The sequence below is a fragment of the Haemaphysalis longicornis genome, unplaced genomic scaffold (assembly GCF_048455015.1).
Source record: "Haemaphysalis longicornis isolate Haplotype H1 unplaced genomic scaffold, Haemaphysalis longicornis Haplotype H1 scaffold_3, whole genome shotgun sequence".
In the NCBI taxonomy this organism is placed as follows: Eukaryota; Metazoa; Arthropoda; class Arachnida; order Ixodida; family Ixodidae; genus Haemaphysalis; species Haemaphysalis longicornis.
Genome location: NW_027526335.1, coordinates 169,247,325 through 169,262,213, shown reverse-complemented (window position 1 = coordinate 169,262,213; position 14,889 = coordinate 169,247,325). Strand labels below are relative to the sequence as shown.

At 47.4% G+C, this 14,889-nt stretch overlaps 1 protein-coding gene across 4 annotated transcripts in view; it reads left to right on the top strand.

The window, feature by feature from the left end:
- The window catches only part of LOC144175662 (transcription factor E2F3-like), a 46,470-nt gene extending 35,756 nt beyond the window's left edge, over nucleotides 1–10,714 (top strand). For all 4 annotated transcript variants that reach the window (XM_077704705.1, XM_077704708.1, XM_077704706.1 and 1 more), the window contains exon 7: nucleotides 7,309–10,714. In XM_077704705.1, coding sequence (XP_077560831.1) covers nucleotides 7,309–7,535 — 227 coding nt within the window. In that variant the 3' untranslated portion in view covers nucleotides 7,536–10,714. The remainder of the gene's footprint in view (nucleotides 1–7,308) is intronic.
- Nucleotides 10,715–14,889: the final 4,175 nt, after the last annotated feature.

The following is a 14,889-nucleotide window of genomic DNA, read 5'->3' as shown; positions in this document are numbered from 1 at the left end:
ACAGAGGCTTAAAATTAGCCGAAAGGAAGAGAATATGTTTTATTGAGTTCATATAACTCCTGTAATAGTTATAAAGGTCTATTTATTGAGCACTCGAGAACACATTTAACGTGTTTCTATACTGTCAGTTCACTAATAAAAACTTGAGGCAGTACACGGATCAGCCACTTACAACACCGCTGCGTACAAAATACAGTATGCCGCAAAAAAAAAAATACAAGGTACAAAACAATAGATGCATTTGTGTATCGGCATCTTACTTGGCAGGTCACAGCTGCGAAAAACGCTCGATATTCAATTCAACGCAGTGAGTGCTTTCCTAATAATTAAGCCTTTCGGTGTCGGGATGAGGGATGCTATGCATCAAAACACACGTGGAGCATCGCACGGATATGCGTGCCTTCATTGTAAATAGTTGCACTGCCAAAAATATTTAAAAGATGCTTTAAAATGATGACACAAGCGTCCTTAAATGTTTACACAAGGCGTCACACTAAACGGGTGAAACAGCAGCTTCGGTCAGGATATGCAGATTTAGAGTTTTATGGAAAGGACGTTCAAATAGGTGGTCCTGTAAAACTTGTGCTTTGTCTTTCTTCTACAGTAGTTTCAAGGAAACAAGTGGAAGTCGTTTGCCAAAAATTATAGCTGCTGTTGTGCACTAAAGCACATACCTGCCTGTGGCTATGTTGAGCAATTAAAGCAGGAACAAGAACAATAACCGTACCGGTTCTTTTGAGAAATCCTCCAGACACACATTTTTCTTACATCAGAAAATGTTTGCAGTTTAAAGACATATTTGTGAATCCGTGAATGCAGCAAAAGCATTGACATTTTCCCAGACCTCACAGGTAGTGTCTTGACCAGTGCAGTGGTCAGCAGCTGCCATTATGTACAGTCTAATCCCGCTACAACGAAGTCCGCTTCAACGAAATATTTCCAATTCCCCGTCAGCTAGCCATAGAAGTCAATGCAACAAAGTCCCTCGCCACAACGAACCATTTGTCTGGCTTGCTTTCACTTCAACGAAATTTTCGCTGACTGGGGCTGGGTTTGAGCAATTATTTTACAATAAAATAAGCATAGCGCCAGCTATCCGTAACTTTTTATACATTCAGGATGCTTAGTTTTACCGAAAACCTGTGCGGTGCGCCCACACTGCCACCCAAAAAAAAAACAAAAAAAAAAACTCATAGGTGGACGCCATTGTTTGATGGCGATAACGATGTGGCAGGCCGTTTCTACATGAGGTGCAAGCCAAGTTTGCCAAGCCGGAGCGATAGCCAATCCATATCCAGTTGAAATCGCGCAAATGTGCTCTGCTGCTGGCGCAGTGCCATCATGTATGTGTTGTGAGCAGCTGTCCTTGCAGTTTTCCTTCTACAATTCTTCAATAATGTTTTCGTGTTTAGTCTTCAACCCGCGTCATCCTATCTAAATCGCAAGCGCGCGTTTGCTTTAAATGCAAGCGCGCGCGGCTTGCCTGCCAAGGTCAGTTGCTGCCCTGCCTTGTCAGAAGATAAGATAACGGCGCTGTTCCTGCCACAAGTGAGAGGGGGGCTTCTAACCGCCTAGCAGCTGTCTGCAAGTAATCAGCTCGGTAGAAACGCTTTGTGCAGCAATACACTTTGCGCCTGCATTTCTTCATTTCTTCACCTCTCCCGCCTCCTCAGTATCGCGCTCTTTGCGTGCTGGTAAAAAAAAAAAACAGATAACCATTGGTATGTTTGTTATCTGAATAATCACAGTGTTGCTGCACGTCACTCCTTTTTCTAAACATTGTATTAAGCTTCCAATGACGCGGAAATATCCGGTGCTATTTTTCTTGCCCTTCTGCGCTGTGTTGGGGCCAGATTTTGCCTCGACGAATTTTCGCTTCAACGAATTTTTTTGCACGTCCCGTCAATTTCGTTGTAGCGAGATTCGACTGTATAGCTAAATGCTTGGTGCAACAGTCAAATACTTTCCCTCTACAAACCTGGGTCTCCAGGCTCCTGAAGCCGTATCCTGGGTGCCGCAGTATACACGCGAACGTTTCACACAGATTCAACACAGAAACAATAGACATCAGTTTGCTCGCGTGCATGCTTCCTGAGGCAGACAAGGCACAGTGGCTTTTACAAGGGAGGAAGTCGTGTTTACAAACACAGAGGGAAGTCGCACCATCCGTCTTCCCTTCACTAATCTGCCCGACGACTTATGGGTTCTGCTGGAAACATAAAACAAACAAAAGCGTTGGCACTGCCGTCACACTGGTTGGAGCCTCTTGCCCTCGTTCAACAGCTCTTGGTTCACAACAGTTCACAAAGATTGCCCTCTTCAGACCCATTGAGTGCGTTTGCGATGCCACATTCTCAAACAGAACGTGAAACAGTTTTCTGGAGCAGAATACCAATCCTCGTCTAGAAAGTCGAGAACGTACTGTTGTGTTGCCTTTCACAGGTTGCCCTTTGGCGTCTTCTCTTCCTTTCGCATAAAGACCTGCCAGGTCCTCCGATGGCTCACTATAGAACTTATTCCAAAACATCTGTGCTGGTCAAAGCATACTGGTGCAAGTGGATGGTACGTAGATCATGCCAGTGTCTTGCTCCTCGATAGCGTTCCTTTGCCACGTGCGTCCTGTGTGTTGTAGGGGCGTGGTACAACACCAGCAGCTGCAGCATGTCGTCAGCATTGGGGCCCCAGATTTTCCCTAGCCACTCTTTATTTTCTCAAGATTGCAAACGAAAAGTCGTCCTTATGTGGGACGCAGGGGCTTGTAATGTTCCTATCGTATTATTCGGCTCCTTAAGTATGACGAAAGCCGGTTTCTTGTGGCCAGAGGCTCAGGCTGCCAAAGCAACGATAAAGCCCCATCTGGCGCAGCCGGTGCTCGAAATCTGTATCGTGCTGGCTCCCACAACGCTGTTGGTCCGATTTGCCAGAGTATCCATTCGAACTGTTGTTTCGCCCATGTTTGCGATGTTGTGCAGAGGGAAATGCTCATGGGAGATCAGCACAATCTTCTGGCTTTCATTGGTTACCCGCAGCTCGGGGACTCTCAAATCATTGCTTCCATTTTTTTTAGCTAGTGGCTTGAAGTGTTGAAGTTCCCCATCTGTAGGATTTCGCAGTCTTGACAGCTTCTTCGGACAAGTCTGTTGCCCACCGCGCGTCCAGAGTTATTTTTGCTCTTTAAGAACGTATACAAAATGTTACCGGCTTCTTCTCTGAAGACGAGGGAATCATACCTCAATTTTGCCTCCTATTTTTAACTTTCAAAAGTTTTGTTACAGCAAAACTTTGTAGTCCTTGTCCCGCTCGTGGGTAGCATTACTCCATTTTGAAACGGCGAGAGGGCAGGTGGTCCATTTTGCTATTTTGCTTTGAGTTCCTTTTGCAGCATATACGAATGCACGGCAAACTAAGACGATCGCTCCTAGCACTGACACCAAGGCAGGGGCGGCAATGGCTGGTGGTGCTTTCTTGTAGCAACCTCTTGAATTGTATTGGATTCAACATTGGCTAAAAGTGCAAAACAAGGAAAAAAAAACACCACCATTTCCAGGACAGGCATCAGCAAGAGGGGACACTGGCTCGGTCATATGAAGCAATGTGAAATTCCTGGAAACAACGCCAAAAACATTTCGGTCTCTGTGGTTCCATTTGAGCATGTTAACTTAAATGCTGGCATCCAGTTAGAACACTATTCCCCTCGTAACGTAAGTGGTGACATTTGTATGGCTTGAAACTATAAAGTTGTTCGCTATTTCTAACGTTTGAAATTAGGTTAGTCCACTTTCTTCACATGGGCAGTGCTTAGTAATTAGCTCCCTTCAAAATTTAATATTGTACTGAAAACGACTTGGTGCAGTAGGAAGAAAACTGGTAACATAGTTGAGATCAGCAAATTGCAATATAAACGAAAATTGCAAGTTTCATTCAAATTTACCTATAAATATAGTCTTATGGGAAATTTCCCTTGCTTTCCAGTTTTTTGCAGTCCTTGGCACATGAGGTCCATTGGTTTATTGATTTTATTGCAGATTTTGAGAATGAATACACAACAATCAGTACAAGTCATTTTTACAATGAATGCAAAGGAATACACCACATCCTGAGACAACATATCCATCATGAGCACACGACTTGAATCCAACAAGGCATGTATAACAAGGGAAAAAATCCATCTTAGACGTAATTGTGGTAGTATCCTAGGGTAAGCTATTCTAGCTCGAAGTTGCCCGGAAGAAACAATGACATTGTTAGCATATCTGCATAAATTGTGCTTATCTAACACTATTCACATGATCTAGGCAAAGAGAGAGATCATCAGGCTTGAATAGGTATCGCTTTCATTCACTACCAGTCTTCGAACGATATACATTATAGAAATTCTGTTTGAAGAGTCTTTCTTCGTTCCTCTAATGGTTCCCTGCCAAGATTCTCTTTTGCACGTGACCCACTGCAATGCCGAGCCCAAGCAACCACCGGACGTCCTTCGGCAGTCCATCGTACGTCCAGTCTGCCTCTGGACGTTCGTATCGGGACTAACGGATGTACCATGTACGTCCGTGGGACGTTTGGATTTAACATTTCTGTACGTCTAGTCGGACATCCGAAATTGGATGTTCACAAAAAATTTCCAGAGTCACGTAAGGAGAAGCTTATATGATTAATAATTAATGTGATTAGTTAATACTCACTGCACAAGACCGACAAACTAGTGGGCTGAGAGGCATACATGAACACAGTGAACTTGCTTCACATGTTCCGTTAGCGGTTATCAATTCTTATATATCCATCCCCGAAAAGGTTATCGTTTTAGTCCATGAGGCAGGGGTGGAACTGCTGCGCCAATTGCGCCATTGTGCGCCAATTTGCCAAGCTGCGCAGAAACGGCAATTTGCGCGATTATTGTCCATTGAGAGCATAAAACGCCAAATTTAGCCAAGTCTTGTCGTCGTCCGGGCAACACTGAGCGCTGGCTACACAATAGACGCAGCCGCATCCACGCCGCATCCATAGCCACGGCAGTTCGGTGCACTCGTGGTTTCCTCGTGGAGTTTATCGCAACGTTGTTATCGCCGCGGCTTTCCCGGAAGGCTGTCACCAGCATGAGTAAAAGTACTTTGAACAGTTATCTAGTGATATAACTTGAGGCATGGCCTCTGGAATTTGCAGCTGCTCGAAGTAAGACGAACGACCCCTTCGCACATCCTTCGCACATCCTTCGCATCAGTAGTTTGTTTTTATTATTATTTTTGCGCGAGTACGCAGTTACTGTGGTGATTGAAGTCTAATTTTTCGGGACCTGCACGAACCGAGAACCGCGACGACGCGAGCTTCCGCGTGAAGGGCTCTTCTGCGACACTGAGCGCATGCGCACGCTCGTCTAGAGTGTTGCGGCGGACGCTATCACTTTCCTTTAAAACAGTTGCGTGCAGCGCGCCACATAGCCGCCATACTCGTTCGCGCGCCGACGAGGCCCGACTCGACCGCGAAAGTGGGCGTCTTGATGGGATGCCGTGCCTGCTTTCGCCTTCGCGTCTATTACGGAATGAGGCGTCGTGAAATCGCCATCTTTGTTCGCTGCCTAACTTTGCCTGCCTATGATGCCTGCCTTCTCGGTCGACGCGGCGGCGGCGGCTTGCTGCAAATACGGCATCATATTGTACGGCGCCCGTCTTCGTGTTGGGGAATATCGATGCGAGACGATGCGCGCTCGGCGAGCGCCGCGCGGGTAGGGCACGTTCACGACGCCTGATTTCACGGTTGCGGCGACGGCGGCAGCGGGGCGGCGCACTGTACGCGATTGTTTTAGCTCGAAACTACTTTACCAAAAAATTTAAAAAAGAAGCCACTGTTAGTAACATAGTGTTGATTATTATACAAATAAAGACCAAAAAGTCGCTACAATTAAAGGAATTGGCAAAAAGCAGGTTTCAGTCCCGAGTAAAGGGTAATATCAAGGTGCCAGCTCCTATTTGATTTATTTTTCATGCAGTTTTTAGATTAGTTGCTCCTATAAGTGCGCTCAGCCGCATTATTTAAGGCCGTCAGTGTGCTCTGAAGTAGCCCCTAAATTGCTCCAAACCTGCTCCAAAATGGGATCTTTGCTGCTCCAAAGCTGCTCCGAAATAAGACTTTTGCTGCTCCTGTGCCTGCTCCATAAAGCTAGACCCTGCTTCCACCCCTGATGAGGTGCTTCAAAAACGTAAAAAAAACAGCTTAATTTTAGAAATATGCTGATGAAACTTGCAATATACAAGTCAGGGTGTTGATCTACAAAATCTTTCTAATTCAAAAGCAAAGTAGCTTTTTGTTTTTGCTTTTATATTCAATTTAAGCCATTAATTAAATTAATAACAATGCAACATAGTAACTTTGTATGTCCGCTAGCAGATGTCATTCAGACTTATACCTCCATTTCTGGATGTCCACTGTACCTCCGAAAATGTACATACAAACATGGACGTACGTACAGTGGCCATCCAAACTGGGCATGGGATGTTCGGGTGTATTTCGAACGTCCCACGGACGTCCGTGGTTGCTTGGGAGGGTCGTTATGGAACACAAAACGAGCCACTAAATTTTGCCCTGTAACTTCTGGTGAGAAACTTTAGACAAAAGTGCATGGGCATGGATAATCAAGTACAGTGCATGGATAATCAAGAATAGATGTAACATTCATAACATGCAGGAGTTACTTAGTTTCAAGAGAAAAATGTTTCAAGTACTTCTTTTGTAAAAGGCAAACATGCGGTTACCTGAACCCCACTTTTTGCACTAGTTGGCAACTTTGTTCAGATCCTCTTGCATGGCCAAACAATCATGTACTTTATGGATGACTCTGTATAACACACAATCATCGGTGAATAATCACGCAGGGAGTGAAATATCAGCACACATAGCATTCATTTAAACTTAAAAAATGAGAGGGCTCAAGACTAATCCCTGCAGTACTCCCTGTGTTACCTCAATCTCGTCTGACATCTCAGTCTCATCTAACACAAACCACATTCTAGTTTGCAGCAGATTGGCCTGCAAATGTGATCTGTCGTAATCTCGCATGAAACTTGCACATGTTTCTACTCTTGTTTTTTTTCATCTGCTGTCTCTTTTAGTGATCGTCTGCTGCGTGAGTGTTCTTGTCTGCATAATATGTACGAGAACGAAGCCTTGAGGGGTGATTGTCTTAATGTATGCAGTACATGCAAGGTTTCTGCGCCTGTTACTGTCACGTGCTTTACCTCTCCCGGCAATCACCTGTTCTAATTAGTTCGCACCTGCCTAACAAGCATTGGTGCGTTCGTCTGCAACTCGCAGGAGAACTGTGCCTAAAGCGAGCCCTGATCTCCGAAGAGGACGACCTTGCGCCCATGGGTGGCCGCCAGCTGCTCCTGCAGACGGAAGACCAGCTGCTTGCCGACGGCTTTGTCCAACTCGAGCCTCCGCTGTCCGAGGAAGACTACGCGTTCACGCTCGACCAAGCTGAAGGCATTGCTGACCTCTTTGACGACTACGACTTTTCCGACCTCTGCCCGACCAAGTGACGGCCGACCCCCTCCGACCTTTCCCTTTCCCCCTCTCCCCTGTTTTGTCTGTGCCGAGAAGTACAAAAACTAGCCACTGTGTCGTTTCAGTCCACGTCGTCGGCTCCCGGTGACGCCATACCCCCTCGCTCGCACTGCCCCGTCAGCGTTGCGCGTGCGTGTACGCGTGACGGTGTCCAGAGGAACTGCTCCTCTAGAAAGAAAAAGAAAGGGAAGAAAGAAATCAAACCTCCGTGCCGTGCGTTGTTCAAGCTTTGGCAAGTCCTTGGTGAATCCTTGCCTGCGCGCGCGTGCACCGAATCCACGTGACGTCATTTTCCTGTGACCGTGACAGTGCTGTGTCGAGTTTCCGCCTTCATGTTGTGTTCCTGTTTGTCCTGTTTCTTTGCCTTTTATATTTATGCTTTTTGTGAGGTGAGTTTTTTAGACCGCCGCCCGTTCCGGCAGCCAATGGTCGTGTTCGCTTGGTCTTCTGGCAAGACGTTTAAGAGTGTATTTTTTGCAAACTGCTTCTCGGGCGGCTTCAAGGAACTCGCTTTTTCGACGTTGGTGTTTAATCCGCGTGTTTGCCAATGTGTGGGGGAGTGCGCACATCTTTTGCAGCGAAGCCTTACTAGCACTGTGGCCTTAGCACTGTACGTGTAGCGCCTACGAGGTTTTGAGCAATCGCTTCTTTTTAAGGCAGTGGGATAGAAGCATAAGTTATGCCTGAGCTGTTTCGTCATTTTGTTAACGTTTCTTTTAGGTCACCTTGTAAGATGTTGTTTGCCCACCGGAGATGCCATCAGTATTGGGTTCTTCAGGCTACGTTTAGTCAATCGTTGATAATTTGTTTTGGTGTCACTGTAGTCACAAAAGGGACGTGAGGAGTCTTGTTACATGCTCCCGACGGTCACTTGTCTTTCACCCACGTGCAGCGAGGTCTTCTCATTGTGGTGAAGGGTGTCGAACTTGCATTCTGCACGGTTTTCTAAGTTTCGCGTACCTCGCGGGATTAATGTTCAGGCGTGAAGCATGCGACGGCACCAAGGTCAAAAGCTTGCCCGGGTTTGCAAGCGTTGTTTCGAACGACAGATGCGGCTTTAACGGTTGGCTGTTTTAGGCTTAGGTTTATGTAATTTAAAGCGCGACGAACCGACTGGGCTGATGTGTGTGTCGTGTGGTGCGCTGAAAGTGTCTGCTCGATGCCAAGGGTGGTGCAGTTCTAGTCCCACTGCTCGGTGCTGCCAGGGTGAGATTGGAAAGAAGATTAATTCGGAAGTCAGATTTGCATTGTTTGGTGTCGGTCGCAAAGGTGGAAACTTACGAATCAGGAACTTGGGTGGCGCTTGTTGCTAAAGGGTAGGCGCGGTTGTGAAACTTGAGTTTTCGTGGATGAACATTTAGCAGAAAAGGAACAGGCCACGCGTATTTGTGCCTACCGTTTCCTTTTGCATTGCTGGTCATGCGCTAGGTTGCTGGTGTGCCTTTTTTTTTTTTTTTTTGTGCAATGCTGGTGTACGCGAGCTGCTTATGTTTCTGGTACTATCGATCAGTTTTTTCTAGCTAATCCTGGGGAAAAAAAAGAGTTTTGGCTTTGCGTTGTTTTCTAACTTTTTAGGTAACAAAGCCTCGCTTCCTTTGTGCCACAAGCCAAGAGTCTGGCATGTTCTCGGAGTTCTGCAGATAACAAAATGCTATAACAAAATATTGGAGTCCCTGATTAATAGTTTAAGGGTGAAAAAAAAGGAATAAAGGGATTAAGTCATGTTTCAGGTATTAGAGGGAGACTCTTTGGCGCCCAAGTTAACCGTTGTGTTCCGGCGCAGTGGTTGTAGTATTTGGCTACTAGTCTGGGCAGCCAGTCAGTTGCAAGCTCTGGGCATGCCCGTAAGCGAGGCTGCATTTTTAGTAATTGGCCTGCTGTACAGGCCACTCTCGAGTTGAAGTAAGCCACTCTTGAAGTTTGTATGAACAGTTCACCAGGGTTTAGGTTTTTTTTTTTTTTCTTTCTTTGTCAGTGACATGGGATTAAATGTTATTTATTAGTTATTTAGTGCTGATTTTTTACGTGTTCGAATAAATTGACTTCCATTCGCTCAGCGTTGGAAGTGAATCAGTACTGCTACTGGCAGTACACGATTTGCCGACATTTAGGCATTCATATTTGTTCGGTGTCACTTCACCGAAGGCACTTCTGTGCTGTTGGTAGACCGCTCGAAACTGAAATAAGTGGGATTGCTAGAAAGCAGGTGCTTTCACTCCCACCGTCGCTAGACTGGAGGCTACAAGTTGGTCACACCACGGTGGGTATGTGAAAGTGCACGTCACTTTAATGCATTCTCAAAGACGGAACAGGTGATGTTCGTGGGTGGCCCTCAATTGCTCGTTGCTTCAGTGAAGGGTCAGTGGTTTTCACACTATGTCAACCGCTTCTTTTTTTTTTACTTGGTCCAAGTCTCGAAGCTGTGCCATCAATTCCTGAGTACCATTGTTTCCCGCAGTGTGCTGAAGGTGGTTTTGCAATGCCTCTTTGTTCAAGCCAGCCATTTAAGAATGATCTCTGTTCGGAGCGACACATGTTGTGGTTTGACCTGCTGTAGTGAAGGGCTTGGGTCTGTTCCGATATAGTGGTCCGGGGCAGATGAGTTTTGCATCGTCCAGACAACCCCGCCATGCGGTGCTTGAGACTGCTTTGTGTGCCTTCATTGAAAAAATGACGCAGCAACATACAGCGCAGACAAACCTGCTTGTGTGGGTCTGTGTTGGACAAACTGATTCCCGCTTGTCCTTTCGAGTGGAAATATTTGAAGTGCGTGTTTGTGTGTGCAGATACCATTTCCGCGACTTTCCTGTGCGACAAGAAAGTCCGCGAGGGTAGCGATTGCTTTTTTTTTTGACGCGTGCAGTCATTGTTATGTCTGCCAAGGACAACACTGACAAGGCCTCCCAGGTTGGGAGGCGCGAAAAACTGCCATTATCATCCAGCAAGGTATTATATTTTGCAACCGACTAATGTAAATAGTGTGTAACATACCCTTTTTCTTGTAGAGATTTTTTTCCCGTGTCCTCGTCACTCCATTTTTTTTATATAAAATGTTGCGGCTGTTTCTTTTTAGAAGGTTGAATGTTGGTCACTCCATGCGAGACAAGCGGCTCCAAGGCTGGCTTGTTGCTGTTGCCAAATAAAACTGTTTTACACACATTCATGTGGGCAGGTTTTTTTTTTTTGCACTTTTGAATGTGCCAAAGATGCATGGCTGCGACTTTTAAGGCAAAAGCCTTCTATCGTTGTTTCATGGAATGCGTGAGCTGCACAGTATCGTACAAAATGTTAAAATTGCATGAGCCAGGGTGCGTAAGCCCAGGATCGCTAGCCAGGAAAGGAAAAGAGCAGTGCGGGAGGAGGACTTGAACAAGGAGCAATGTGCAGTATGAGCCGTTCTGAGAACTGGAGCACCTGACTGCAAACAGATTGCTCCTGGCAATGGCTTGCTAGCGCAGCGAGCTTCAGAAGGTGCTGTCCAATGTCTGTGACTGGTGCGGCCACACACTACAATAAAAGTTCAAAAGCGTATGAACAGGAAGCTCCTGGTGGTGGCTAGCGAGCGGCGGAACGCGCTTTGCAGAGTGCTGTCCAAGGTCTGCTCAAGAGGTGATGGGTGCACATGCAAAGTTCAACGAGAAGCTCCCGAACGAGCTTCGGAGGGTGCTTTCCAGGGTGCTGGTCAAGTGGTGATGGGTGCATCTGCTAAGTTCAACAGCAAATGAGCAGGAAGCTCCTGGTGGTGGCTAGCGAGCGTAACGAGTTTCTGAGGGTCTGGTCAAGTGGCGACAGGTGTGGCCGCAAAGTTCAACTGAAAGTTCAAGAGTAGATCAACCGTATGTCGGCAGGTACGCTTTCACGTTTAAATCATTCGAAGGTTGTCAGCATCCCCTGTAATTTTTTCTTGCACCAATGGAGTTGCAACAGACCCAAACGGAACTTGCAAATGAGGCTTATTCAAAATACATTTGCGGAAAAGTTAACTTTGTTAATGAAACATTTCAGTATAGCCTGCGTCATCCTTGTACAAGGAGTCTGCTGCACTTTGATGAGATGCGAGTCGCGGTTGCTGCTCCACGGCGTCATCTCGCAGTTTTGGCAGTTAGCCATGTCAACTTTGTGCTTACAGCGGGATCTAAAAGAAGCGCCACAGTTGAAGTGTTGAAAGGACACAACTCTTGGCACGCATCCTGTACATTTTAAACAGTGAACACAGACAACTGATTTCTGTGGGGTATATATGCTCTTTATTCCCAATCAAAGGGCACCATTTGGAACAACTTGGATAGAAACAATTTTATTGATAGTCCCATTGGACGTACTGAAGTGGAATTTTCGGTCTACCAGCCTTACCTGTGCTGCCAAAATAAATGCTGACCATCATGTCAGTGAGTCGTGCGGCAACACGTGAGATGAAAAGGGGTTTTAAAAACTTGTCCCCACGTAAAGCATTGATATCATTTAAGCGCGGTCTTTCCTTTCTCTTTACTGCGCAACTACGCCCTTCGGCATAAGCTTCGTAAATCCTACAAGTTCCGCCTGAACAACCAAGTTCAGGAGGGCCGGTATTGGGAACCGTACTGCGTCCGGCGGCAACGGTCGGGTGGTCCGAGAGAGGACCCTCAAGAAGGGCAGAGAGAGTGGCGAACTTGTGCTGACTGTGAAGACCCGGACATGTCCACAAGGCACTGTCCAGGGTAGCGTCAGTGGCAGGGGCTGGACAAAAAGTACATGTTTCCGGGGCAACTTGGGTCCTAATCGTCGGGGTCAAAGCTGCGCCCACGCGGATCACCCGAAACGCCACCTCCTCGCGGAGGGTTAAACCGTCAAAGAGGTCCGACGCACGCGGAGGGCACGCGTGGAGCGCCGGAGAGACCCCTTGAGAATGATAAGGGTGTCACTCTGCGACAAGTGGAGCAGGGGTAGTGGCCTAGTCATCCTCTGGGGATGGCAGGCCACGTCAGCGTCGGTGTGGGCAGGTGTCAAACACCGATTTCACAGAACTCGCACGGGGCACAGAAATGAGTTCACAATATGCGATGCACATACCAGGCCAAGTCGCAAAACTTGGCGACGCGTCTGTGTACCAGAACTGCCTTGCCTGAATGGAGTCCGTGCATATTTGAAAACACGGCGGCAGATTTATGCGGAGGGGAGGCTATAGCGCGGATAAGCCATCCAGAAACTGGCAGAGTTGTTTGTACACGTTCGGCAATGCCAGGTTCAGACACCACCGGGCTCCACATTTCACATTTCAGAAAGTTTACTGACAGATTATTTCTGCCAATTAATGCACTGTGTAAAATTAGACGTACAGAGACAGACTACCGGTTTTTATGGAGTCCGGGTTCTCTAAGAGCTCATGTACCGGTCGTCCTAGCTCTCCTTGCTTTCACCGTCCTAGCTCTCCTGCTAGGACGGTGAAAAACCGTCTGCAGTATTTAAATGAATAAATAAATAAATGTGAAAGCCAGCGTTTTATATAGTGGGGTGACCCCTAGGAATTTTATTGGGGTGACCCCAAGGAATTTACCCTAAAATTCGTAGGTGTTACCCCACGTACTATATAAAACACTGGCTTTCACATGAGCTAGAGGACACGGACTCCTCAAAAACCGGTTGTCTGTCCTTTGATTAACTGCGCGACTTTAACCGTTTGCAGCGTTGAGAGTGAGTCGTACTCGTAATCTCGAATGGACAACAAAACAATCGTTATATAGCGGCAAGACAAGGAGAAAACGCGCTGCCAATTTACAGTATGGGCACAACGCTAACATACACGCATAGCGTGCACGCTCGCAGCATATATGTTACGATGAATACGACGTACGAGATGAAACTACAAATGTTGTCACTATTCAACGTTAAAACGGAAATAGCGATACCATATAGCAACAGTGCGAAGAATGACGGCGCTCGATATGTACCTACTATTGGAGACCCACAATTAAGGGCCCTCAGCTGCGATCCTCCTCAGCTACGAGGGCGCTTTGGTGCCAGTATCATGTAGGGCGACGAACACACTCCATAAAAGGACCGTTCAAAGGAGGTCTAACCAGACTAGCAGAGAGAAAGAGAGAGAGAGAAACGCCCGTGTGTGCGAGATTTCTGCGCACGTTAAAGATCCCCAGGTGGTCAAAATTAATCCGGAGCCCTCCACTACGGCGCGCCTCATCGCGTGCGTTGCGTCGGCGCGTTAAACGTTAAACCCTACAATCAATCAATCAGAGACAGAGAGAGAGAGAGAGAGAGAGAGAGAGAGAGACCTTAAGGTCGCGATCTTGACCCAATAGAGGTCAAAGCTGCAGCTAAGGATGCTTCCAAGTGAGTCCTGTGGAGTCTAATTCACCGCGACCCTGCTCCATATTGCCGGCAGGACTGCTGCGTGGCGTCGAAGTGCTCCTGCACAAGGCACGAGAGGGGCCCACTTCTTCAAAAAAGTTGCGTCGTTTTAAAACGGCGCGGTAGCGCCTATAGCCAATGCATGCTGGGCTCTCGTGCTGGGGTGCCGCTTTGAGGTGTTGAGGAGGAGCGAGTACGGCCCTTCAGGGGAGCACTGTAGAAAAGACTCAAAACGACAAGCAGAACGACGGGGGGCAGTGCGCGTCGCTTTGAGCACTTGCCACAGTGCTCCCCTGCAGGGCAATTCTCGCTCCACCTCAACAACTCAAAGCGGCGCCCCAGCACAAGTACCCAGCATGCATTTGCATGGCGCTACCGCGCCGTTTTATAACGACGCCCCCCTTTTCAAGAATTGGGCCCCTGGAACCGCACTCACGGAGGATGTGCTGGCAAAGTGGCGGGCCTTCGTGCCGAAGCGCCATCAGCATGCTGACCAGGACCCACCACTTGCAACAGCGGTTACCTGTCCCTTCTGCTCCACAGGGGCTGGACCCACGGTGCATATATGCTATGGGAATGCCCGGCACTAATTACATGCAACGGTTCACCTTCCGGAGGCTGAGGCTGCTGTCTCTGTGGGAGTTGGCCCGCTCCACAGACATTGACCGTCGCATGTAAATCACCGCACTGCCCCCCCCACCCCCTTTCCTCCTTTTCCGGCGAAGGTTGCTATGTCATCCTTGTCCTAATGAAGGTCTTGATTTGATTTGATTGGTCGCAGTAGGGTACCAGAAAGCCGCGGTGGCCACAAGCTGCAGCCTAGCGGCGACTAAGACCTGTCCACGTGGGAGAGTTGTGTCCCCAGGTCAGAACTATTCAGCGCCCCCTCCCACTACTCGGCAGAGGAAATTAAAAGGAAAGGGTAATTAGGGCAGCACGAAATTGATTAGGGTACAGCGGAGCGAGTTCCACACGCACTATCGGAAG